Source organism: Pipra filicauda, unplaced genomic scaffold, assembly GCF_003945595.2.
Source record: "Pipra filicauda isolate LSUMZ 115617 unplaced genomic scaffold, ASM394559v2 scaffold370_size807399_pilon, whole genome shotgun sequence".
Classification (NCBI taxonomy): Eukaryota; Metazoa; Chordata; class Aves; order Passeriformes; family Pipridae; genus Pipra; species Pipra filicauda.
Window position 1 is genome coordinate 345,017 of NW_024104499.1, and position 26,568 is coordinate 371,584.

The 26,568-nt window shown below is 52.6% G+C and overlaps 1 protein-coding gene across 4 annotated transcripts in view; it reads right to left on the reverse strand.

Moving 5' to 3' along the window:
* Nucleotides 1-26,568, reverse strand: part of KIRREL3 (kirre like nephrin family adhesion molecule 3) — a 360,456-nt gene that overhangs the window by 30,356 nt on the left and 303,532 nt on the right. For all 4 annotated transcript variants that reach the window (XM_027710765.2, XM_027710763.2, XM_027710762.2 and 1 more), the window contains 3 exons: nt 25,705-25,862; nt 21,985-22,135; nt 15,919-16,024 (listed from right to left, as the gene is read on the reverse strand). In XM_027710765.2, the coding sequence (XP_027566566.1) occupies nt 15,919-16,024; nt 21,985-22,135; nt 25,705-25,862 (415 nt within the window). The remainder of the gene's footprint in view (nt 1-15,918; nt 16,025-21,984; nt 22,136-25,704; nt 25,863-26,568) is intronic.

Genomic DNA, 26,568 nt, shown 5'->3' on the forward strand with positions numbered 1-26,568 from the left:
TTTGCATCTCCTCCTTGCCATCAACAGTCCCGTGGGAGGGAAAATCAATGAGGGGCTATTGGAGCTCCCCAAATCACACCTGAAGATGTTCAGTGAGAGTTCAGCTCTGTGGAGAACATTGGGTATGGGAGCAGAGACGAGCAGGGACACGCCGGGGTCAGTTCCGTGCTGCCTGAGGCACGGGAGCCTGGAAGAACTGGGGAGAGGAGGTTTCTCTCTGCCAGATGACACAATTAAAACCATGTCACTGCTCCAGCCGGCGCCATCCCTGGCTCATTTTTGGTGAGAAACCAATCAAAATAGTCTTTCTCTTAGCACAGTGATTGAAATAAATTGGCCACCGAGGCGGCGAGGGAGAAGTAAACAAAGCTGTTAAACTTGTCACTGCCTCGACTGATCAACCGTGGTGGATAGCTGGGGCTGGCTGATGAGCCGTGCAGATCAGCAATGGCCCGATGCCACCCACAGGGCCCCTGGACCCAGCACCTCCCGGGGGATGCAGCCGGTGCTGTGCCAAGCTCTGTGTGCGCCAGAGGCACGAGGAGGCCTTGGAGCCCAGGGGTGGCTTGGCTGGAGGATGGTGAGGAATAAAACCCGCCCAGTGCATGTGCATCCCGTGCTGGAGCACGTGCCTGGCACTGGCAGACCACAGACACCGGGTTTAGCAGCAGGGAGGGGTCGGCCAAAGCCCGTCCCACCGTGTCCCTCTGGATCCTTCCCTGCGCTGGAAGGAGCTGGTAAAGTTGCTCATCCCTCCTGTGATCAATAAATAACTGTGATTCGTGAAACAAATGGGTGATTACATCAAAATAAAACAAATGGATTGTAAAACTTAATTACACCCCCATAAAGAAATAAAACAGACCCTTACAAGGTCAAGAGGCCCTAAACCTCCCTACTATCCTAAAAATAAAATATGGGTGTTTTAGGCACCTGTTCATCCAAGAATGCATGAATTATGACGGGTTGTAGAGATAAACCTTCTAGCTTTAGCTGTAAGAAAACCCAGATATTAAATACTTAGCAAAAACCTGTAGAATGTATATGTATATAATATAATTAATATGTATGAAGTAGCTAAGATAAATACTAAATGTACCCTGTAGTAGGGGTGCAGATTTGGGAAACTGGTCCCCATCTCTGTCACCCAGCTGGCTCTTGCTTTTTCCATATAATAAACTATTATTCAAAAACTTATAGAAACTCAAGACTTCGTTTATCACACTCCCCTGGAAGGAAACCAGAGAGGCGCTGCTGGAAAAGCTATTACTGTTTCAAAAGGGAAGCATCAAACTTCATGGACTGGGTGATTCCTTCTGCAAATCGAGCTGTTTCCTTGACAGATCAAAACAAAATGCAGACACTTTAGATGTGGCACTGTTTTAATCCCGCTGTTTAAAATCCCCCCTCCTCCTCCACCCCCTCACGGGAGAGGGCTGGGCACCAATCCTGTCCCCATTAATCCCTCTTTGGCACTTCTCTTACCACTACGGATGTTTTCCTGCCCCTCTCCTTTCACAAATTCACCTCCTTTTGCAGTAACTCCTCTTCCCTCCAAGGAGAGGATTTAAGACTTAAGAATCCATGGCCCCAGAGTCATGGCACCGTATGAAAATTGTGCTTTTCCCTTCCAATTTAAGTTGCTAATATTAAATTCTTGATTTTTCTATATGCAGAGGAAGTTTAAAACCATTCAGGCTACAACAGCCAGCTGCCAAAACTGCTTATCCTGGGGAAATACTGGGGATGTGAGTCACCTCCCCAGTCCTGGGTGAGCTTGGAGGTGTCACCTCTCCTGGGGGGATTTTACCCCCTTGGCAGTGACGCTGCATTTCACTTCTCCTGCCTACATCGTCTTGACTTATCCTGCCACACAATAGACATGACTAATAGCTTAACTATTATTTTGGGTAATCCAATTTCATCACGTGGTTTGTGTTTCCTCAAATCGTTTAACAGGATTAATCCTTTCCGGGGTCCTCCTGCCCCACTCCACCCCCGTAGCAGGATGTCTTTAGCCAGATTTATGGATGCTGGCATGTCAAGGAGCTAATTCTTCTCTGTGTTTATCCTCCTCAGTGCAAAGTGAATCTCAGTGCTGTGAAGCTGCTCAAACTTGCCTTTCCCTCCACTCCAGCTCTTATTTTCCCCCCCCTGCTTGTGGCCTTTGCAACTTTACACCTCGACGTGCCAACTCCTTTGGGCTCGGCAGGAAGGAGACAGGGGTGAAGGGAGACAGAAAACCCCAGGGCTTCACTGACATAAGAAATCTGCTGCTGGGGGATCTCGAAGGTGGTGCTGGGCTGGGACCTCATGTTTCAGATCACTGGAGCTACCAAATCCACACTTTTCAGGGCAGAAATGATGGGCACAGCGGGCAGGAGTGCCTCCTGCCTTCCTGCACGTGGGATTCATGCGTGGCCAGAGAGCTGTTGGGTATCTGGGGCTTTTCAAAGGGTTTTTTCTTTCTTGGCTGGCTTCTAAAGCTCCTCCAAGGTTTTGACCTGGGCTTGTTTGGGATGTTTTCAAGGGCTTTATGCTTTGATCTCTGTAGTGTGAGAGGGTTTGACCTTGTGCTAGCCTGGAGAGTGGAGACAGACCTTGGGCCAGGTCTACATCAACTCTTCAAGGTGACCAACCTTGGGTATGCCAAACTGCCAGTGATGCCTTGGACCCCCAAAAATGGTGCCCACTATCCTGAGCCAACTCCCCCTGAGTTTCCAGTCCCAGCTCCAAGCAAACCCACCGAGTACCCCTAAAAGCCCTTTTGTTCCCCACAACAGGTGCTGTTCCCATCCCATTGCTCAGGCTCCTTCCTTAGGCTCTATCTGTCTGGCACATCCCCAGGTTGGTGTGAAGGCACAGCTCCTTCTCTGGCAGGTTCCCTGGCTGGTCCTGCCAGAACAGTCAATTACTCAGGGCTGAAATGTGTCTGGATCAAACAATTCACACTGGGATTATCAACGGAGGCAGCTGTGCCCAGAGGTGGCACCCTGGGTGAGAGAGGCTGGGTCCTCATTTTTTGGGAATCTTCTCACAGAAGATGCCAAGGGCAGGGATAAGGAGCATGGGCTCCCTCTGACTGAACTGTGAGTGACTTGGGGATCTGGCAGGTCATAAGGAGGAAAAATAAACATCCAGAAGCGTGTTCCCTCTGTGTGCTAACACACAGGCAGCTTACAGGGGAAGTAGAATAAAGTCACGAGTTCACCAAAAGGTCTGTTCATCTGTTCACTGTGAAATTCATCCATGGAATCACAGAATTGTTCAGCTTGGAAAAGACCTCCAAGATGATCAAGCCCAACCGTTCCCTCAGCACTGCCCAAACCATCACTAAATGTTGTCCCCAAGTGCCACATCTACATGACTTCTAAACCCCTTCAGGGATGGGGACTCCCACCACTGCCCTGGGCAGCCTGTGCCAAGACAATCCTCTTGGGGAAGAAGTTGTTCCTAATATTCAATATAAATTTCCTCTGGCATAACCTGAGGCCATTTGTTCTTATCCTATTGCTTGTTAGTTGAGACAAGAAACCAACCCCCACCTGGCTTCACTCTCCTGTCAGGGAGTTGGAGAGAGCAACGAGGTCTACCCTGAGCCTCCTTTTCTCCAGGTGAAGCAACCCCAGCTCCCTCAGCCATCTATCAATTCAACCATCCATCCATCCCCAAAATTATGCTCAGGTCACTCCTCTTGGCAAACCCTCTTGAATGGCCTTTGACACCCTGGCCCAACACTGCCCCTTCTCAGCCCTGTCATGGGAAAACAATCCAACCTGGCTGCCTCAATCTATCCACTTCTCTATAAAACAGCAAGAAACAACATTTAAAAAAAAAAAAGACATCTCCAGAAGTAACAGCCACAAAGTCCTTCATTACCCACTTCAGTTGCAAAGTGGAGCCAGGCAATAAGTGTTGGTTGATGCTTTACAAAAAACCATCTAATCCAGAGACAACATCCTGCCTTTTCCCTTTGCTTTAATATTTGCCAGCAGTTTCCAGAGGGGCACAGGAACCCAAGGATACCTTTGAGACCTGAAGGGAACAGGGTTACTCCATGATCTGCTGCTGGATGAGACCAGGGTCCCTTTGGGGTCTCTCTGGGATGGGCTGTGCAAGGGTAGGTGCTGTTTATCCCAAACAAACACGCCAAGATAACTCTGTGCCGGGTGGAGAGGAAGCTCAGGGTGCACAGCACGTCTTCACCGTGGCTACCACAGCCCCCAGGTTTGTGGAGGGAAGGCTCCTGTGCCCCAGCTCAGCCTGTGCCAGCTTTTCCCTTGCTTCCCCTTGACCTGCTGTTTCCTGACGAACCCAGCCCCACTTCCCAGCTGTGTGACATTTACTCAGGCTCAGCAGTGGATCCACATTCCAGCAGCCTACACATGGTGGGATGAGCCCTCTGACTGCCAGAGTCCAGTCATGTGTACTGGGGAATAACCAGGACACGTGTTCCTGGAGGGCCAGTGGGACCCAGTGGGTTTATAGTTGGACACCAGCATCCCCTGGGTTTTTCCATGTTCCTGCCATGCCTGTTGGCCCTCATTTTTCAGCTATCCCAACAGCTCTCTTAGGCAGGGACATTTCCAAGGGTGGCACTGGGGGAATTAGTCAAATGAACAGTAACTGGTGCTGCCTGCAATCACCAAATCACCACTGGGTTACTGGGGCAGACACGGTCACAGGGAGAGAAGTAGATGCCAACAACTTCATCCTCCCTTTAACACCCTTCCAGCCCCTGAAAGCTGCAATAAAGGACCAAAGAAGTGAAATCCTTTAGGAAAGTGCCTGCAGGGCTGAGGTGGGTGTCACTTCTGTCCCCACCCCTGCCCTCCTTGCTTCATCCCTGCTCCATCCTTCACACCTCACTTGTCCCTGGTCACATTCCCCCCATTCTGGCACGAAAGCAGAAAAACCTCAAACAGAGCTGAAGGCCTCTTAAATCAATGTCTTTCCCCACTCAGAAGCTGTAAGAGGATTCATTATTTATATGGCAGAAACACAAAAGCTTAGCATATTTTAAGCTGTCTGAAATGACTTCAAGGCAACTCTTCCCCTGTCTTCTTTTTTTTAACAAAACACATTGAGATGTCTCTGAACTGAGCGGCAGGAGGAAACTCTTTTTCTTCCAAAAGAGAAAATAATATGTGCGGATTGAGGGAGAGAAAGAAAAAAAACCCAGTGATTTAGCTTGGGATCACCAAGGAATGCCCATCAGGGGATGTTCCCTGTGAGGTGTTGGCATAATCCTTGGACTGACTCCTGACGTGGCACGGAGGTTATGGAAGTGGGAGAGGTGAAGGAGGTACCTTTGCTACTTCATAAGCACACTCAGCTATATCCTTCAGAGGCAGCAGGAGAGGAGGTGCTGGGTGTCTTTTTCCCCCTCTTTCTCCTCTTTTTTACATTTTCAATTTAGTCACAGCATCTCTAATTTCCTCAGATCTGAAGCCACCTCGTGAGACTGGAAGGGAACGATACGGAAGAAAGATGAGGGGGAAAAAAAGGCCAGTAATCTTGTAAAAGTCAGTTTTGAAAAATCAATTTTCTTGTGTGACAAGATTTGCTTAAGGCTTTTCGTTCTGTGAAATCAGCCCATCATCCTGCGGGAACGCACGAAGGAAGTGGCAAGTGTGGTTTGGAATAACTCAGATTAAAGACTGCTAAATTAGGCTGGAAAAGCTGCCACCTCTCCTTGCAAAGGGAGAGGAGATCTGGCCAGAGGAGGCAATGATGCTCCTTCCCAGCCACATTCCCAGGCTCCAGGAAGGAGCTCCAGGAAGGTTTCTTGAAGGAGAGGTGATTGACAAGGCTGGGAAAACACAACCACAGCTCCAAAGCTTTCGGTAGCACCAAGAGATTTGGGTGCAAAGTTTGCTGGAAATGAGATGCTTTAGAGACAGGTTCCAACGCTTGGAAACTGAGCAGAGTCTGGAATACTCAGGATACTCCTGGGATGTCGGGGATTCCGGCTGGGATGGTGATGGCCACCACTGTGGTGCACCCCATGTTTCAGTGAGCCCTCCTGAAACACGGCTGCAAACCCCTCTGGCAGGGGCTCCATCCAGCCTGGGTTAGGACTGTAAGATCCATCCAGCCTGGGTTAGGACTGGCAGCTCCCTCCAACCTGGGTTAGGACTGGCAGCTCCATCCAGCCTGGGTTAGGACTGTAAGATCCATCCAGCCTGGGTTAGGACTGGCAGCTCCATCCAGCCTGGGTTAGGACTGGCAGCTCCATCACTCCGTTGTTTGGTACCTTTAATCATCTCCACGTCAGGGACGGTGCTCACCAGTACAAAGCATTCTCCTTCCCCCCCCTTTTCCCCCTTCCCAGCCATCAGACTCTCTCCTCTACATTCTCTCCTAATTAGTTCGAGCTGGCTCCGAACATCTCCCACCCGCTTGTTCCCATTACCTTGACAAGCCAGGGAACAAGACAAATCTCCCTGTCCTCACACCTCCATGAGCGAGGGAGGCTCTTCCAACCCTGCCTTCCCAGCCTCACCTGGAGCTGTGTGCCTTGGCAGAGCCCTCCCCCCCCCCTTCCCAGCTGCAGGGATAGTTGTGCCTTTTATTTTATTTTATTTTATTTTATTTCCTTTTTTTAAAGCCTGTCTCTCCCTCTCCACCTGCCACCCAGCCACGCTCCGCTCCCTGTCACAGGGAGCTGGCAGATGGGGCTGATGCATCACGAAGGAGATCTGAAGAATTCATTTCCCCGTTAGTTTTTTTTTTTTCTTTCCCCAGCTTTCATTTTCACTTCAGAGCAAAGGTCCAGTTGTCTGGGAGGAAGCTACAAAGACAAACCCAGGCAGGAAAACAGAGATAGTCAGGAAAAATGTTACAGTGCCGATAACTTGAGACCTCGGTGTGCTTTGCATTCATTTCAACTCCCGCTTTAGCTGCATTTTGCTATGTCTATGAATTAGATTTATTCTGTTACTGCTGTGAAATGCCTGCAGGCCCCTTCCCCGCGCCGGCTTCTCTTCCCTCCCTTGCCGAGCCGGGCTGTGGGAGGCAGCAGGAGAGGTGACAGCCCTGCAGAGGGACAACATATGGACACACAGCGTCCTGCCGCTGGACAGACGGCGGCCTCGGCCTTCAAGGAGGAGGGAGCAGATGGGAGCAGGGGGGAGGAAGGCAACAAAAACTGCACACTGGCATAAATGAGACCTTTTCCAAGACCTTTCCCCTCCTTTCCCTGCTGAAGGAGGGAGCTGGTTTGGGGGGGAGAAGGTCCAAAGCCTGCCAAGGAATGGCAGCAAAACCAAAGTGACCGTTCCACTCGAAGATGCTGAGATGCTTCTTGCCTGGACCAGACATCTGGTGAGCTGCTCTCCACGTCACCTCCCAGGCAGAGGGGACCCCTGAGGCTCTGCAGGACCCTGCAGGGCTGCCCCAGGTTGTAGAATCACAGAATCCCAGAACGGTTTGGGTTGGAAGGGACCTTAGAGCTCATCTCATTCTAACCCCCTGCCATGGGCAGGGCCACTAGACCAGGTTGCTCCAAGCTCTGTCCAACTTGGCCTTGAAAGGGTCCCTGTCTCTCCAGAGGGGACATCCAGGTGTTTTTTTCCCTGTGAGTTTGGCACTGAGCATGATGTACATGGAGGAACGTGCCCACATGCCCACGGATTTCACACCATATCTGCAGCCACTGGCCCCTCCATGGCCTGTTTCAAACCCTTGGCAACACCTATTAAATATTACCAGAGGTGTGACTGTAATTTAATTAGACTTAATATTGCAGATCCCCTTTCCTTGGCAGAGACTCCCAAAAATTGGCCAGCTGGGTCGTGGTCATGGCGATCAAAGCTCTGGGGAACGTTTGGCATGAGGGGATGGTCACTTTTATTCTGGGCCCTTCATTAAGGGCAGAAAAAAACAAGCAGCATAAAAACACACCAGCTCCCAGGAGGCACTTTCCAAAGCCATCTGAATTGCACATTAAAGCATATTCAGGTTTTACAGTGCCAGAAGAGGGAAAACAGCCACTGCTGTGGCTTGGCTGGGGGCAGTGCCAGGCGTGCCCATTAAATGCATCATTTGCCACTTTTCCCTCAAAAGTTGCCAATGAAATCATTGTCCCAGATCTCTGCATCAGCTTCCCACGATCCAATAAACCCTCCTGGCCTTTACAGCCTACGGATCTGTGAACATATTCAGCTAAATGGACGAGGCAGGGACGACTGTGGTGTCATGGAACAGTGTTAAACTCCCAACACGCCTTTCCCTGGCCTTTAACCCAGGAACAGGGATGCTGTGCACATCCAGAGGCCCAACTGACCCATGGAGAGCCAGCTGGAAGAGAGGCATCTTGCTCCCAGTGCCCAGGGTGATCTCTCCTGGCAGCTGGAAACAATTCCCATGGCTCTTCCTTCCCTAAGACCCAAACTGCTCAGCTCTGTAGATGTGGCTTCATCCTGGTCAGATGAAACGGGGTGCACCCCTCTATCAGCTCAGCCATCCTCACTGCCTGCAGGCAGGTTGAGCTCACTTTCACTTTTATCCTGCCTCAGATGTATCCCTGGGGGCATCCCTCTGGCATGGGGACCCCGTCTGAACAGGTCTGATCCCTGAGGAGTGAGCAGGAGGAATTAGGGATGGGAATCCCTACAAACCAGTGACTTGGGATGAGAGGAAATGGCCTCACGTTGCACCTGGGGAGCTTTAGGTTGGATGTTAGGAAACATTTCTTCATTTCTTCCCTGAAAGGGCTGTCCAGCCCTGGCACAGCTGCCCAGGGCAGTGGTGGAGACACCATCCCTGGAGGGATTTAAAAGCCATGTGGATGTGGCACTTGGGGACAGGGGTCAGTGGTGGCCTTGGCAGTGCTGAGGGAATGGTTGGACTAAATGATCTTAGAGGGCTTTTCCAACCCACACAATTCTGTGATTCCACAACTTGCTGACCTTCATTCTGGGCCTCCCCCTCTGCTGTAACCACTCACCCAGGGCAGGGGCTGTCTCTTCATTCTTCCCTTGGGGATTTGTTTTGGAGAAGCTGGGTCTGTGTGTTGAGCTGACGATGGATGTGCTCCTGGCCATAAGTTGGTCCATCCAGCCACGTTTCCTGGGGCAGTGAAAGCAACGATTCCACCAAGCCAAGCAAGGGCTGCCCAGCTGCTCATTCCCTCTCCCATTCCCTGGGCTCTCACAGGTCTGTGCTGCTCCTCCACCCAGTGTCACCCTCACACTCTCATTCCCTGGCTCTTTGCCACACACCAAAGCAATGCTGAGCCACGAGGGAGCTGGTTCAAGTGCCTGAGCAAACTTCCAAGCCATTCCCAGCAGGACATGGGGCACGTGCTCTTGGAGAACTCCACTCCTCCGTGGCTGCCTGAGGCGTCTCATGAATAAATCTGGTGAATGCAGGTCCCCACACGGGCTCAGGGGATAAAGAGCAGCAATGCCCTGTGGAGTCTGAACTTCTCCTACGGGTTTGTTCAAACAAAGTGTGGGAATGTGTCTCCATGGAATGAATGCCTCTGAGATGCACAGTGCATGGCAGGCAGGCCAAGGCACAGCTGATGCATATCGTAATTTACTGCTTCTCTTCTCACAGCCTGTCCACATCAGGTGCAATTTTTCTGTATCTACCTAAACCCCAACAAATCTGCCACTTTCTCCCCCAAGACCAGCAGCCAAAACACTCCCAGACCTGCCCCTGGGAATGACATGTGATCCTTGGAGACACCAGATCTACCAAAGGCACTTGGGCTCCTCATCCACATGTTTGGGAAATGCCCACCCCGCATCCCACCCAGAGCCAGGGCCCTGTGGAGCAGGCTGGAAGGACAGGAGCAGGGATCTCTTTCTGGCTGCTGTCCCTTTGTTTTCCCTGTGCAGAGCCAGAGGGAAGCCAGGACACTGCCTCCCACCAGGTGCGTTCGAGCCCCAAACGCCTCTAAAGAAAACCTTGTTAAGAAGCAGTTGAGTTTGGATTAATATTTGATGAGCGACAGTGTGCTGCTGGCTCACAGATAAAACAGTATTTACCAAACAAGGGCTTTCCTGCAGACTGGAGCCCACTGAGTGAGCAAACAAACAATGCTCCAGGGTGAGCCACACGGTGCCTTGACATGGTGGTGAGGGCAGAGGGGTGCTGGGGCTGGCTCTGAGCTCTGCCCCAGCATGACCAGCCACCCTTAAGCCCTGACCTGCAGCTGCTGCTCACCAAGCTGGTTGGTGCAGGAAGATTTGGGCAGGTGGTGCCCTTGGCTTCGGCCCAACCTAAGGGCAGGTGGAGCTTGCTGGGACCTCACACGATACGATCCCGCTTCTCCTGCAGGATGGGGAGGAAGTGGTGCAGCACCACCCCTGACAAACAAGTGCCCTCCAGCTCCTGCTGATCTCTGCTCCTGCTGCAGCATCAGCTGGACCTTCTGCCACGTCCCACACTGTTATGGGGGGCTGGGTGTGTTCACAGCTGCCCTGCTCAACACCTTGCAGCAGCTGGGAGGGATCGCTCCCTCTTCCCAGCTGTGTCAGTCCCACGCCTTGTTTTGTGAGCAAAGTGGTCCCCAGAACTGCAGCTGGTGCTGGAGGGTGGCTCCAAATGTCCTCCTACCAACCCCTACAAAGATAACATTATTTGCAAAGGTCTGCACTGGCCCTGGGGGCGAGAGCACTGTGTGGCTGCACAAAATGAGATATGTATCACTGCCCTGCCTGCACCAGCTCCCCATCACTCCGCAAAAATAATCATCAGCCGAGGAGCCCGAAAGGCTGAGGGACTCTGCCTCCTGCAATATTAAACCTTCCCATTTTCTGCTGCCACTTTAAAGATTCTCTTTCTTACTGTGAGTGATAAATAATAACAGCAAAAAAAGAACCCACCCCACAGACACACAACAGACATCAAAAGCCACGAGCAGATTGGCAAATGGAGAGATCTGAAGGGAGCAAAGAGGGGGCCTGGTTGGGAGTCGTTTCACGTAGCCCCGACTTCTGTTGCTTCCCATTAATTTCCCCGCCATCGCAGGTGGCAGAGCCACGGCGACAGCTAATTACTCTCCCCTTCCCTCTCCTGCCCGCGTGCTTGCGGCAAAAGAAAGCCCGTAAATTCCCAAATTCCCCGCCCCCCCATCCCGGGACTGCCAGCCGAGCCGCAATGATCCCACCCATCGGAGCCGTTCCTGCTCTGCTCCAGCCTGGCACCGGGACACTCCGCCTGCCAACGGGCTGGCACGGGCTGGCAGTGGCCGGCCCAGCCTTCCCCCAGCACCCCTGGGACACCAGGGAGCCTCTTTGGGCTCCCAGCCCCGTGTCCAGGGTGCTAAAGCAGGTGGGGACACACCCAGAGGTGCTGCCGAGCAGCCCAGGGCCCCCCGAGGCTTTTCCGAGTGGAAGATGCTGCGCTGGCAGCCCCAAGGGGCTTTTTGGTGGGCTGAGCTGCTCTTCAGCTCCAAAGGGAACATGTTCGCAGGCAGAGGTGGGGTAAAACCAGGCCAGATGGGGTATAAGACCCTACAGAAACTGTAGGATATGTCAGTGCAAAGCTTGCTCTATGTGGAGAGAGGGAAAATGTGCAAAACAGCAAAATCCTGCTGCCAGGGTTAATTCATCCCTACGTCAAAGCCCCTGCTCAGGGATTGCTGTGACACCTCACCAGCCTTTGCCTGACTCCCTCCACTTGATTTTGGTGACACCGGCCTGTCCCGTGAGTGACAGCCCAGGTGACATCGTGGGCAAACAAACGTCCTTGGGGAAAAAGATGCTCCTTGTCAAGAAACGGCTCCTGCCAGTGAGGCAGAAGGGCTTGGATTTCAGCTCCAGTGCCCCCAGCTAAGGAAAGGAGCAGAGCAGCTGTGCCTCCAGCACAGGACACCCTGCCCTGGCCCTGCCTGCTTCCCAATGCCATGAGATGCCAGCAGATTTTAAGAAAGGAGGATTCTGACTTAGAAAATGCCACTGAGGCCAAAGATTTTGTGGAAATCTGTCAATATTGACAAAGTTTCATTAACCCCCTGCCCCCAGAAGTGAAGACAGTGCAGGCTGTAACTTTCCACCCTGGCTCTGGGAGTGGATTGCTCCGGGGTCTCCTTTCCAGCCAGGTTTCCCTTGCATTAAAACCCACCGTGTGTGATGTTTTATAGAGGAGAGCACAAAGAAAAACTCTTAAGGAAAAAGCAGCCGCCTCGATATCACCAAAAGCCTGTTCTCTGTAGGGGTGGAGAGGGAATTTTGTCTCCTGGGGAATTGTGTTGGATTTTGTGTCTTTTACCCCTCTGTTGAAAAGAGCGAGGGGTCTGGGCTTAAAATCTTGGTCAGCAGGACCGTGGGGGTGGTTCAGTGGCTTCTTCCTAACAAACAGTCCAGTTCATGGATTCTTCCCAGAGGAGTGTTTTTGAGTGAGATTCTTGAACTCGTGTGCTTTTCCCAGCCAGAAAAATCTAGGATGCAAACTCGATGCAAAACCTATGGCCTCTTAAAAATGCCAGCAAGGTGACAACTTGGTGTGTTGGGAGCAGGGATGGCCCTGCAGAGCTGGCTGGGGATTTATGCCCAGAAAAGGGGATTTATGTTGTTTAGACATTTTTGCCTTTGTGTTCAGAGCTGTTTCCTGACAAACATATTGGGGGAGGTTAAAAATAAACATGGGTTGAAGATCTGAGGTCTCTGTCTGAAGATGAGGGAAGCCATAGGACAAATTAAATTAGAGTGGTCCTCTCCCGAGGAGAAAAAAAAATCACAGTTTGTTTTTAAGGCAGAATAAGTTAATTTTCACAAGTGGTGGGGTCCTTATTGACCCCGAGGATGGCTCTGAGCTCATATTCTTCCTTTTCACACCTCCAGGTCTCTCAGTCCCAGGGCTTTACACATCCCACCCTTCTCTCTTTGCTGGTGTCGAGGTGCAGGGGGCTCCTTGCTTGGATGTTCCACTCCAGAGGACTCCAAGCTTCAGTGCTGAAACATCTGCCACCTTTACACAGTTAGTGAAGAGCTGTGGGATCTTCTGGAAGGGAGGTGAATCCCCCCTCCATCAATCAGAGCCATTAAGCAGAAGGAAGCCCCACCGAGCGCTGCCGAATCCTGTTTGTTTGTCACAGTGGTGGGGAAAAGGCCTCATGTGAAGTTTGCATGTTAAGAGAACTCAAGAAATAAAAAAACCCAAAGTGCTTGAATTTTTCATGCCTCTTCCCCCCCACACCAAAATCACTTTTATAAGAAAGCATAACATGAAAAAAATGGGCAATTAGTTCTGATAATAAAATCCATCATGAAACGAAGCCATTTATGGCAAAGCAGGAATGCTGAGGCACAGGGAACAGGAAGGGTGGCAAGACCTGTGGCCTCAGGATGGCTGAGAGGAAAGAAGGGGGCTGAGGGCGGCATTTGCAGCCAGAGGAGACACCAAACACCCTGTGTGACCAAGGTGGCACCGAAGATGGGAGAAGTGTAGTGGGTCTGTCTCTACTTGGTGGAGAGAAGCAATCCAGCTTGGCTTGGGCATGGATCCAGAGGGTGGAAACAGCCAAGGGGAATCGTAGAATCCCAGAATGGTTTGGGTTGGAAGGCACCTTAAAGCTCATCCCATTCCAGCCCCCTGCTAAGGGCAGGGACACCTTCCACTAGCCCAGGTTGCTCCAACCTGGCCTTGGACACTCCCAGGGATGGGGCAGCCACAGCTTCTCTGGGCAACCTGTGCCAGGGCCTCCCCACCCTCACAGGGAAGCATTTCTTCCCAATATCCAATCTAAACCTCCTCTCCATCGATTTGAAGCCATTCTCCCTTGCCCCAAATCCTACTTCAAGGAAGGGAAACACCCAGACAGGAGCCTTCCCAGCTGCTCCTGTCCAGGCTGGGTTCAGGGCTGATGTGGAAGGTCCCACTGTTGAGGATCAGGCTGATGGAGCAGAAATTTTGCCAGGCTCTTGCCACTCTCTGGTTCCTTGGCCAGAGGGGGTTGTTTTGCCTTGGGCTGTACCAGAATCAGTGCTGGAGTCAGAACCACGTGGGTCCTTCACCCAGCCCGTCACACACTTCATTTTCCTCCTAACTGTAAATACTAAACCAGGGCTATTTGTATCTTTGACATTAATTGACTTCTCAAATTAATAACTCTTCTGTGTAACCAGCAACACAATTATTGCTTTGTTGTGCTGATATCCAGCTGGAAGGAATCGTTCCTACCAGGAAACTCGATTGTACTAATTAAGCTGTACGAGCCTAACAGGAGGTGGGGCACGAGAACCTGTCCCTGGAGGTGCCTCCTCTCTTATTATCCATGGATGCTGCAGCAAAGCCAGAATGGATGGTGAGCCTGTGCACACTAAGGGCTTCCAGGCAGGAGGGATGAGCTGCTGCTGGTGGTGCTGGGATGGGGATGTACCTGGTTGCACGATGGTCTCTTCTCCCAAAGTGTGCCGACAACCCGCCTTGCTTTCCATACCCATATTTTGTCTACTTAGACCAAAAAACCTTTGTCAGTAGGGTGTTTTCCAACGTATCAGCCCTCACACACATTCCCAAGGGCCCATGGCAGTGACTGCTCAGTGCAGAGCCATCTGCTCACCTGCAGTGACGACGGAATGTGACACAGAGAGCAGGGGAGGGCTGAGCTCGGAGACCCGCTCACCAACCCTGGACGAGTAATCATGGAATCACAGAATGTCCTGAGCTGGAAGGGACTCACGAGGATCATCCAGCTCTGTACAGACACCCCAGCAATCCCCCTATGTCCCTCAGAGTGTTGTCCAAACCCTCCTGGAGCTCTGGCAGCCTTGGGGCTGTGCCCACTGCCCTGGGGAGCCTGGGCAGTGCCCAACCAGCCTCTGGGGGAAGAACCTTTGCCTGAGATCCAACCTGAACCTGCCCTGACACAGCTCCAGCTGTTCCCTTGGGTCCTGTCACTGCTTACAGAAAAAAGAGGAGGACCAAGGGAGGTTTGGAGCTGGGTCAGCACAGGGGGTGCAGGCAGGGATCCCCCAGACCTCCCACAGCTGCAAGCAACTCATTTTCTCCTCCCACAGTTCTCAACCACTCGTGACCTGCTCTGAGCTCAGTGTGGCCACTGCAGGGGCACTGCAGACCCCACCAGCAGTGATGATCCCACCCACTCGAGGAGAACATCCCACTCAAGGAGAGCCTATCCCTCACGGAACCCCACACACCTGCAGCCCAGCCTCTGCTCTGGCCCTTCCGAGCTCAGCTTCACTCTGCTGGGGATGCAGAGGCTCCCTGGGGATGGAGAGGCTCCCCGGGGATGGAGAGGCTCCATGGGGATGGAGAGGCTCCCCGGGGATGGAGAGGCTCCATGGGGATGGAGAGGATCCCCGGGGATGGAGAGGATCCCCAGGGATGCAGAGGCTCCCCAGGGATGGAGAGGCTCACGGTGGTCGCTTAAGGGTTACACGGAGACGGGGAGGGAGCTGCATTGTTCGAGCCATAAAAGAGCTTGCAGGGAAAAAAAAAGGCAGGAATTTTCCCATAATAGACTTTTCACTCGGCGCTTGCTGCTCGTTATGTCCCCAAACAGATGGCTCCGCCAGCTCGGTGCCAGGCCTCTTAATCCACTCCAAACCCGATGAATCCCTGGCTGAGGAGTTGCTGAATGCAGCAGAACGGTGGCGAGCGGAGCCTCTCGACGTGTAACAACATCATCAAGGCATCAGGGAGCCGTCGGAGGGGGGATGCTGGGACAAGGACCGAGCCACAGCAGGGCTGTGCTGCTCTGCAGGGAGCAGGGGCTGGCTCCAGCCACTGCATCCCCCAAGCAGAGGCTGTGGGGATGAGCCACAATGAGCACCACGCACTGGGAAACACGGGGGGCAGTGGAATGGCACCAGGAATCACAGCTGGAGGTGCTGAGCGCTCTCGGTCACCTGGAGGCGAAGCTTTGGAGGGGGGAAGGTGAGGTGCTCTCAGCAGAGGGCTGGAGTGAGGTGTGTGGTGGGTGAGAGGGGGTCACCTTACCTGTACTGGGTGACGGCGGGGTTGGCCTTGGCGGAGCAGTGGAACTTCACAGTGTTGTCCTCGAGCACCGGCTGCGGCTCCACGGACAAGTTCACCAGGGGTGGGTCTGCAAAGAGAGGGACAAGCCCTTGAGAGACCCAAAGACACGGTACAGCATCCCCCTGCCTGCTGCCTGCCAGGCTCTGAGTCTGGAAAGCAAAATTTGGCTGTAAGAAAAGCTTGGCAGGAGCGGTGAGACTCCTTGATGCTGTGATATCACAGGATCCCAGAATGGCTTGGGTTGGGAGGGACCTTAAAGCTCATTCCATTCCACCCCCTGCCATGGGCAGGGACACCTTCCACTAGCCCAGGTTGCTCCAAGCCCCGTCCAACCTGGCCTTGGACACTTCCAGGGATGGGGCAGCCACAGCTTCTCTGGGCAACCTTTGCCAGGGCCTCCCCACCCTCCCAGAGAACAATTCCTTCCCAATATCCCATCCAACCCTGCCCTCTGGCAGTGGGAAGCCATTTTTCAGTTGAAAGCCATCTAATGGTTGTCACACAGGCTGATGCCATGAACACTGCTCTTCTCTTGGAGGATTTCAGTGAATAAGGCAGGAAGAGGAGCAACAGATGCCACTGGATGTAACAGTTCACTTCAAAAGTGTGACTGCTGGCTCTGATTCCCATTTAAGGACATAAACTCGCCTGCTTTGAGATGCTCCCATTTAATATCTCGCTGTGTAATGATGATCTTTTGTCTTTCCTCTAAGCTGAAAGTGGCATTTCTGCTCTTTCATCAGCTTAATCATCTCTGCCAAGGCCTTACTCGTGTCACAGGCCACTCCAGTCTCCCAACTGCTGCTCGGTTTCTCTCCTTTTCACATGAAAAGCATCAAAATGCTTCAGCGGCAAATAAAATTCAGGAAAGAGCCGATGAAAGCAAGATAGAAACGGGTGCAATGTTTAGATGGGAATAAGAATATCCAGACCTGTTTTAATTTTTCATGATTTCCGGGGGTGGGGGGTGGTGGTGGTGTCAGACCTCCAGCTTTAAGTTTTAAGCATGGGATCTCCTTTGAGGGGAAAAAGCAGAAAGAAATGGCCTTGTTGAGGGTTTTTTGGGTGCCTGAAGAATCAGTTGTCCCATGGCAGAGTGTGTTGGGGCTCACAGACCAAGTGAGGGGCTCTGCTGCCCTCGAGGTGGGGTGATGCACGTATGCAAAAATATATCCTAAAATAGGCCATGTTATGTGTTTGCCTCTACCTGCTGCCTCTCTCCGCTTCCTAAATATCCCAGCAACACCCTTCCCTGCTGGAAAATGGGGAAAGGCTGCAGCTGGCAGGGCAGGGGGGCAGAGAAGCTGGTTAGTACCCAGTGGCCCAGGGGGTGGTTGGGCTCCCAGAGCTGGGAGCAGGGTCAGTGCCACAGGGCCAGGGCTCGATTTCATAGAATCACAGAATCAGGGAATCAACTGGGTTGGAAAAGACCTCCGAGATCATCAAGTCCAACCCTTGATCCAACCCCACCGTGGTTCCCAGCCCATGGCACTGATGCCACATCCAGTCTCACCTTCAACACCTCCAGGGACGGGGACTCCACCCCCCCTCCCTGGGCAGCCCATTCCAATGGCTGAGCACTCTCTCTGGAAAGAATTTCTTCCTGATATCCAACCTAAACCTCCCCTGGCACAGCTGAAGACTGAGCCCTCTTGTCTTGCTGAGAGTTGCCTGGGAGAAGAGCCCGACCCCCCCCTGGCTCCCCCCTCCTGTCAGGGAGTTGCAGAGAGTGAGGAGGTCTCCCCTGAGCCTCCTCTTCTCCAGGCTCCACACCTCCAGCTCCCTCAGCCTCTCCTCATAGGACTTGTGCTCCAGTCCCTTCCCCAGCTCTGTTCCCTTCTCTGGACCTGCTCCAGCCCCTCCATGTCCTTCCTGAGCTGAGGGCCCAGAGCTGGACACAGCACTCCAGGGGTGGCCTCACCAGCGCTGAGTCCAGGGTAAGAATCACTTCCCCGCTCCTGCTGCCACACTCTTCCTGAGCCAGGCCAGGATCCACTGGCCTTTTTGGCCACCTGCTGGGACACTGTGAAGCCATGGCTGTAACCAAGCCCAGGGAGGGTTGCTGTGTTTAATAGGGATGAAAGTTTCCCTGCTGGCTTCTCCCTCTGGCAGCTTCCTCCAGCATTCCCCAGTCAGGGTCCTGCCGGAGTGACCTTCCTCTGACTGGGCATCCTGGGGCGAGAGCAGCATCCTCAGCAGCCCTGTGAGGAGCGGGATGGGTTGGGACCATCCTCGCAGCAAGGTCACCAGAAGGGGAGTCCCGGAGGTGGCCTCGGCAGTGCCGTCGGCTGGGCGGGAGGGGAATGGGAAAGGCGGCGTTCCAGCAGCATTCCAGCAGCATTCCAGCAGCATTCCAGCGCCTCCTCCTCCGCCCCGTGGTATTTACCCAGCCGGAGCCCGACTTTGTTGCGAGCAAAGCCACCTGCCTTCCTGATGGGAAATTATGACGGGGAAATTATAGGTATTTTCAATTTACCCTAATTTCATTTTAAAATGTGCAATTCAAATGACAATAAAGATGGGCGCAGTTGGGAATATAAATGAGCTTCCCTCGCATTGCAGCCCAGAGATGTATAGCGGGCTCCTAATTCATTCCCAGGCATCCTGACACTTCCCTATTGTTAGACAACAACAGCTAATCACCTTCCTTTGTTAAATATGAATCACACTTCTCTTTAGTAGCTTCCCCATTGTTTGATGGGTTAGGAGCTGTGCCTACGATTTACCGAGAAGCCTCTTTGTATTAAAATGAGCCCGGCTCCCTCTTGCACTCAAAATAATAATAATGAAAAAGATTAAAAAGACAAAAAAAAAAAGGGGAAAAAAAGAGCAAAGGAAATGAATTAAAGTCTTTGATCTCGCCTTTCAAGAACGGGATCGGGCTTTCGAACGTCGCGGGTGCCGCGGACAGCGCGGGTTTGTGTGTGCCAGTGTGTTTCGGGGCATTTTAAAGGAAAAAAAGACACAAATTGTAACTCATCAGGATGTAATTCCACTCGGTTACAATTATAATTCCTGCCCGGCTTCTTGTTATTAATATGAATGATGGGATCAGACGGAGCCAGCCCAGGGGCGGCGGGAGGAGCGGCTGCGAGCGCTCGCACGCCCGGGGATGGCATCGCCCCGGGACCCGCCCCTCAGCCCGGGGGCACCTTGGCACACCCCTCATCTCCCGTGGTTTTATCTCAGCACCTCGGGAAGGGCCACGGGCTGAGCTCCGTGGGCTGCAGGCACCCTCCTGGCTCTTGTACTGCCAGGTGCAAATCCCTCTCCGTGCTCCTCTCCCCTGTGGGCAAAGCCCTTCCAAACCTCTTCTCTAAGGCAAAGATGCCTCTTCAACCCAGGGCTTTCCACTCCCCCGTGACAAGCACAAAAGGGAGTCAGATACTCCAAAGCTCCAAGGATAAACGCAGCGGGAGACCCTCCAGCACAGCCATGTGGCCCTCATCACCCTCCACTTTCCTTCTCCTCCTCCCACGTCCTGCAAAACCACACAGATGCAGCCAAATCCCTTCTTGCCATGACAGAAAAAGGTGTAAAAATGAGCGAGTGCACATGTGTGTGCAGAGGCTTGGAGCAAATGGCTTTGGATAAGCAATAACCCCGCTCCTCCCCAGCCCGGCACGCCGGGTGTGCATTTCCACGGAGCCACTGGGCTCCTGCAGTATAAATAGTTTATGGCATATCAAACTATTAAACATGATTTTAATCCCACTTGTGATGTTCGGTGCATAACTCACAGGAGGCTGACTTTGATGTGGCTGGTGGAACGGAAATCACATTGAACAGATGTTCCAGCTGGAGCCGCTTAGTGTTTCCATTACAGACCCCGCGCTGGGGGTTTTTTCCAGTTCTTTCCCCCCACCCTCCCTTTATTTTTATACTTGGAAGGGGAGGGGTTTATGACTCAGCTATTTCATTGCTGCTAAGATGGTCAGGCATGAGACTGATGGGAGCCCAACTTTGACTTTGCACCAGCTGAAAGAGGATAATTCCTCCCACCACGTTCACACCCTCCATAAGAATAACCCCCACCCTGGCGTTTTTCTGCTGCCTGTGAGAGTTTCTGATGTTCTTTTGAGTTGCAAATGAAATAAAGCAGGAGGAGTGATTTACCAGGCTGCTGCTTCCTGGGAAGGATTATTTTTGGTTCCCTGGGATTATTTTGCAAGGCCATCTCTTTCGAACTGTGCAGCTGGGTAACGTTTCCTGTGGTGTGAGTTCAACCTACCAGTGGAGGTGGAGAGTGCAGGGTCCAGGGGGATGAAGCAGGTTGTGCCAGGCTGGGAAGAGTTCCCCAGGCAACAACTGCAGCCTGCTTTTCCTTATTCTTGGAGAAACCACTTCTTTTCCCCCCCAAGGTGCTGCTTCTCTGCTAGATGTTGGAAGAAGACCCGTGGGCAGGACCCCCTCTCATTGCCAGGGTGGTGCAGGGGAGTTCACAGCCCACCCTGCCTTCCCAGGACAATTCCCCAGGAAAAAATGAGTGGCCCAGATAATTTTTTTGCTTCAGAAAAGCACCTTTAGCTCTTTGCAAAGTCAATGCAGTTGGTTGTCTACCAAGTTGGGAGTGAAACCTAAGGGACTAAAGCTGGGTTAGTAGCTGCACTTAATTATTTTAGAGGTCTTTTCCAGCCTTAATGATTCCATGATACTATGACTAGATGCAGCTAGAGCTGGCTCTTGCACCTGGGTCAAAATCCATCCCACCTCAGCCTGGTTAATCCATCTTGGTACTTTTCTCTCTCTCCATCACCCATCCAGCTTTGGGAGATTGATATCCTCATTAGCCCTCATTAGGAACAACATACTTTTATTAGCTGGGTAGGATATTATTGTTGTTACATTCACAGCATGGAGCATTTAATGGCTCAGAGTGGAAATTGGTGTTCTTTATTGGGTCTCTCTCTTTTCCAAGCAGATTCCACGGGGCTCAGGGATTCAGCTCACGTCCCCTGCCCGCACTGTACCCAGTGTAATGATGTCTCCAGCTCTGTGTTGTTTGTGTGAGTGTGAGTGTGTCTCCAGCCATTGTAACTGTTTGCTGGCTGTGAAATAACCCAGGCTATTATCTCATTTTATCTGCCCAGTTCTGTCAGGACATGCAGCCAGCAACCCAAGAGCCCGGTAATCTTCCGGCAGCCAAAGCTGCAAGTCTTAAATGGTGAATTTTCTGCTGTGCTTGAGTTTGTTCAGCCAGTTTTAATTGGACTCTGGAAAGCAGCTGGCATGTTAATATTGAACACCCTGCTCTTGCAAATTGTGGGTAAATACAGCTGCAGGAACTGGGTGTGCAAATGGAGCCCGTCTGGAGGGGGTCAGGGTGAGCCTGAGAGCAACAGCTACTGCAGAGGAGGAGGGAAGAGGCCTGTGAAATGTGAATTTTGGAGGAAAGAAGATTTTGCTCTGTGGATTTAAAGTAAAGGGTGAAGGATATGGCTCTTCAGACACACCTGTCCCCATGAGGTGGTGACTGGTGCTGCCTGTGTGTCACGGGGGGGACACTTCCCCCGATCAGGAGTCTCACACACCATCCCAGCAGAGAATGATACAAAAACCCTGCCAGTGAACTGCTTGTAAGGCTGGAAACACGTGATTTTGCACCAGAGATTTTACTGAGCCTTATCTCCACTGCTGGCCGTGCCCAGAGGTGCTGATTGCTCACCCAGAACCCTTTGGGATCCATCTCTGCTCCGAAGACCCCTGGAGGCACAGTGGGGTCACTCAGAGCAGGGCAGCTGGGGCTGCTTTTGCTCAAAACCAGGGACACAAGACACAAATGTTGGGAAGCAGGATGTCCCTGTGGTAGGGGTGTTCCTGAGCTCCAGGGAGCCCAGGACATGAGATCTTCTGGCCGTGACTTCCCCGTAACAACGCACCAGTAAATCCCAGTAAAGGGAAACCCCCAATCCCAGCATCCTGCTCCTGCCTGGGGTCGGCGCCGTGTGGACAGCCCCAGGCATGGAGAGGGCTGGCAGGCTGGGGTGTCCCAGTGCCCAGAGGTAGCTCAGCTGGCTGTGAACTCACGCTGGATGTCGATGGTGACCGAGGTCTCCTTCCCGCTGGGAATGGCTTTGTTGGTGGCGCGGCACACGATGCTCTCCCCGTTCTCGATGTCGGAGGGGGCGATGAAAAGGGTGCTCATGATGCTCTCCCTCTTGCCATCACGGAGAAGTGTCTGTAAAGGGGAAAAAGGGATCAGGAAAGGCAGTTTCCTACCGGAGAGGGCCCCCTTTCCCATTCCAGGCTCCGCAGGCACAGTACGAGCTTCTCAGCCAAGCAGCTCCCTGCAATAACAATTCCTCTGGCTGGGATCTGCCAAAAGCCTTGAGGGAATAACAAAGACAAATTTCACTGCTCTTCCCTGGGAATTGGGCTCTTAACTCCCATCTGTTTCCCTCCAGCCCTGCTGTGCCTAGACCTGGGGAGCACAGCTCCAAGTGAGATACATCACCCACCATCCCAGGAAAGAGGGAGCCAGAGGCAAATGGAGTGTTGACCCTGCTGTCACCTCCTGCAGGTGAGAGCACAAAGCTACCTGGGCTCTTCCCACAGGAATGAGTGGTGCCAGCAGCACAGACTGACCCCAGCCATGGCTGCTGTGCTGTGGTCTGAACCAGCCTGTGGTAAATCATCCCCACTTGGGCTGGTGATCACTGATGGCACCTGTGGATGCCAGAGAGACAAACTCCCAAGCCTGGCACAGCAGGGGTTAACCTGGTCTGCCTGCTCAGCCTTGGCACTGTGTCTCTTCCCTGGATTCATCTGCCTTTGACTTCAGCCCTGGTGCCCTGCCATGCATCTATCAGGAGCCCAGGAGCTTGGGAGCCCTCCCTTCTAACCCCTAATCCTCCTGCAAGTTCTTACAGTCCTTACAGACCGTGGTCACGTCACCCCATAGCCCTGCCTTTGATAAATCAAACCCCTGCAGCCCTCGCAGGCTCTCAAGATGTTGTGTGGTTTTCAGTCTTTTAATCATTCCCTGACCTCTGGCCTCTCTCTGGTTTATCAACACTCTGGATTTCGGACCCTGCCAGGTGTTTTTTCCCTCTAAGTCTGTACCTTTGAAGTTTGCTCCTCGCAATGTAAGACAAGGGGTTTATTGAGTGATAAACTTGTGTGGATGTGGCACTTGGGGACGTGGGTTCGTGGTGGCCTTGGCAGTGCTGAGCTAATGGTTGGACTGGATGGGCTCTGAGGGGTTTTCCGACCTAAATGGTTCTGTGATTCCCGACTAATCCTTTCCCTGGGCTCATTGTGGTACAGCCTGCATGCACACAGGTCTGTGCCTCTTGGCATGGGAGACAAGGAACGATGATGAGCAATTGTCACCACAGTCAGCCCAGAATCACAGAGTCATTAGGGCTGGAAAAGCCTTCTGAGATCACTGAGTCCAACCATCAACCCAGCACTGACAGGTCCCTCACTAAACCATCCCCCCATCCGCCACATCCACAGGTTTTTTGAACACTTCCAGGGATGAGTTCTCCACCACCACCCTGGGCAGCCTGTTCCAATGTCTGGCCACCTTTTCAGGGAAGAAATTTTCCTCAATATCCAATCTAAACCTCCACTGGCATCACTTGAGACCATTTCCCCTTGTCCTGTCCCTTGTTTCCTGGGAGCAGAGCCTGATTCCCCCCTGGCTGCCCCCTCCTGTCAGGGGGTTGCAGAGCCAGAAGGTCCCCCCTGAGCCTCCTTTTCTCCAGGCTGAGCCCCCCCAGCTCCCTCAGCAGCTCCTGGTGCTCCAGTTCCTTCCCCTCCTGGTTCTCCAGCCCCTTGTTGCCCATCTCTGGACACACAAATGCAGGATGTGCCCTGTCCTTGCTCTGCTGTCACCCCGTGTGCCCCTCCCTTGTGGAACAGCCCCACTGCTGTGCTGGGGATGGGGTGAACCCCAATTCTGTGCAGAAATTCTCCCCCTGTCTGGGTTTAGCCTCAAAATCCTGCAGGATCCTATAACATTCCCTGTCTGCTTCAACAGGGATCAGGGGGGTTTCAGTCAGCCCTGGCTGTTCTGTGCTGCCAGGCTGGAATTGCAGGGGGCTGCAAGTGGATCAGCTGGTGGACTGGAAATTCAGGGTGAAAAAGAAGTTCTCCCTCAGCACAAATGGTTCCAGGCAAACAGGAACCTGAACAGGGTTTCTTTATGGTTGGCTGGAATATCTGGATCAAAGGAGAGCTGGGTTAGGTTTTGGGTTTGTTGAAAAAGCAGAAAGAGGAAAATCTGGGAATTATTTTAAAGGGAGCTTAGAAAGGGAAAAGTTTCTCAGACCCCAAAAATCAAAACTTCCCATTCAAAAAACATCTAAATTTGGCTGCAAGTTTTTCTGAAGGCTGATTTTCTTTTTTTAATGTGGAAGGGCCTCATGGAAACCTCCAGCAAATCAGGGGGAAACGGAGGTTCAGCCTCAGAAAGGGAGGTTTTCCTGAGTCCAGGAGGAGTGAAGGTGTTTTCCTGACTCCAGGAGGAGTGGAAGATGCTCCCCTGTGCAGAACAGGGCTCCCCTCCCAGCCCATCCCTGCTAGCTGCTTAAAATGCCATGGAAATGTCTGTGCTGTGTGTGAGGTGGAGCTGCAGCCTGGAAAGCTCTGCTTTGGAAGGTTTTTTTTTTTTGTTGGAAATATTTTAAAGGAGGGACATTCCTCCTTCCCTGCTCCCCATTGCCTGTGGCTCTGAAAGGGAAAGGGCTCAAAAGTTGTCTGCCCAGGGCCTGTCAGTCTGCAGAGGAGGGGAAAGGAATGAGCTACAAACAACTGCATGTCAACGGGCTGGATTTTAATTAATTCCACTTGATTTGAGAGAGGGAGAGGTCGGATCTCTCTGGCTTTAATTAGTGCTGCCTCTCTCCCCGCACGCAGGGAGATGGGGCAGTTCCCCCTCTGCTCCTGCATGGGCTGCAGGGAAGTGGCTCAGCCTCAGCAGAGGTGCTGAGGAGAGGGAGGAGGAGGCAAGGAGGGTGTTCTGGCTCCTCTGCTTTCCCAAGGAGATCGGGATGTGCTGGAATGGGGCTGGGTGGAGGCTTCACAGCGACGACGGCAGGGGGTGAAATGTTTATTAAAGATCTCCGGGAGGTTGAGGAACGGCTCTGGCTGCTGCCTTTGAAGTTTGCTTGCATTACAAATGGCTGCAAACTGACCCATTTTAGGTCTCGGATTTTGCTCTTTAGAAATTTTCATTAGAAATGTCAAGTGTTCCCGAGTCTCTGGCGCTCACCAGACATCAGGCGCCCGTAAACAGGAGAACATGTGGGGGCCCAGCTGAGTGTGCTGCTGATGCTCTTTGATGACTTCCTTTATGACCCAATAAAGCCTTTCTGTCTAAATTAAAAAATGCCAACAGCCCTGACAATTTTTCATGGCAAACTGCAGTGGGAGGAAGGGACATATGTCACTGCAACCACCTTTGGAGCTGGGTCAGGGTTTGTGGACGAAGCTTTAACATCACACCCAGGGAGGGTGGCAGGGGGAGGACTGGCCATGCCAGGGGATTACAAGGTATAAAAAAAGCCAAATTCAGAGCAGAGCTCACTTTGGTGACAGTTTGTGATTTCTCACGTGCATCCTCCTGACTGTTCTCCTCCCAGCCTCTCATCGGGAAGGATGTGGGCTGAGAGTCTGAGCTCTGCAGAGCTGAGGGTGCTGCCCCAGATGTTTTGGGGTTGTGTTGAAGCAGTGCCAGGCCCGGTACCCCTTCTGAAGCCAGGGCAGAGCACAGCCCGTGTCCCCAGCCCCATCCTGCCTCACCTTGGAGTAGGTGGCTCCATTGATGACTTCTCCCCTCCTCATCCAGATGATGGAGGCTGCTGGCTTGGCATTGTCAGCGTGGCAGGTCAGGTTCAGGGGGTCTCCTGCTCTCAGGCTGATGATGGGCCCCCCCATAATGACAGGATCATCTGGAGGAACTGCAGAGAAAGAGCCCGGAGGAGACAATGTCATTTGAAGCACGAAACCAACCTCTCTGGAGTCACCTGTGGGGTCTGCGCTGCCAGGACTGGCCTGTGACCTCTCAAACCTCTGCAGATGGTTTGGATGTGGCTGTGGCAGCATCCAACCCCCTCTCATCACATCACAGCCACTTGTCTTTTGCTGCTCATGTGAAAGCTGTGCCCCAGATTTGAACTACAGCAGCAGGAAGTGGTGAAGTTTCGAGGGGACACGGGTCAGGTGCCTGGGAGCTTTGCAGGAGTGTGAGGGATCAGGTCTGTGGTAGATAAATCCACCAAGAGCTACTAAATCCTCAAAGCCCTGGCTGTCCCTGAGCTGCAAGCTGGGGGAGGATGGTGAGCACTTGAAAGCAGCATCCCTGCTTGAACTAAATATCCCTGCTTGCTGTTCCTGCTCTTGTGCTCCTCCCCAGGGATCTCTGGCTGCTGCTGGACACAGGATACGGCGCTTGGAGGGGATGAGGTGTGACCCCTGTTCCTCTGGCTGGAAAGGGGGAGGAAGGTGAGGGTGTTTTGAGGGAGAAGGGAAAGAAAACCTGGATTTGGATTGTTACCTACAGCACTCAGGGGAATAACTTCTCCTGGGCATCAGGGGTGTGATCTCCAGACTCGTGCCTTTGAAGAGGGCTCCCCTGGCAGCCCTTGGTCACGGAGGGATGGAGGA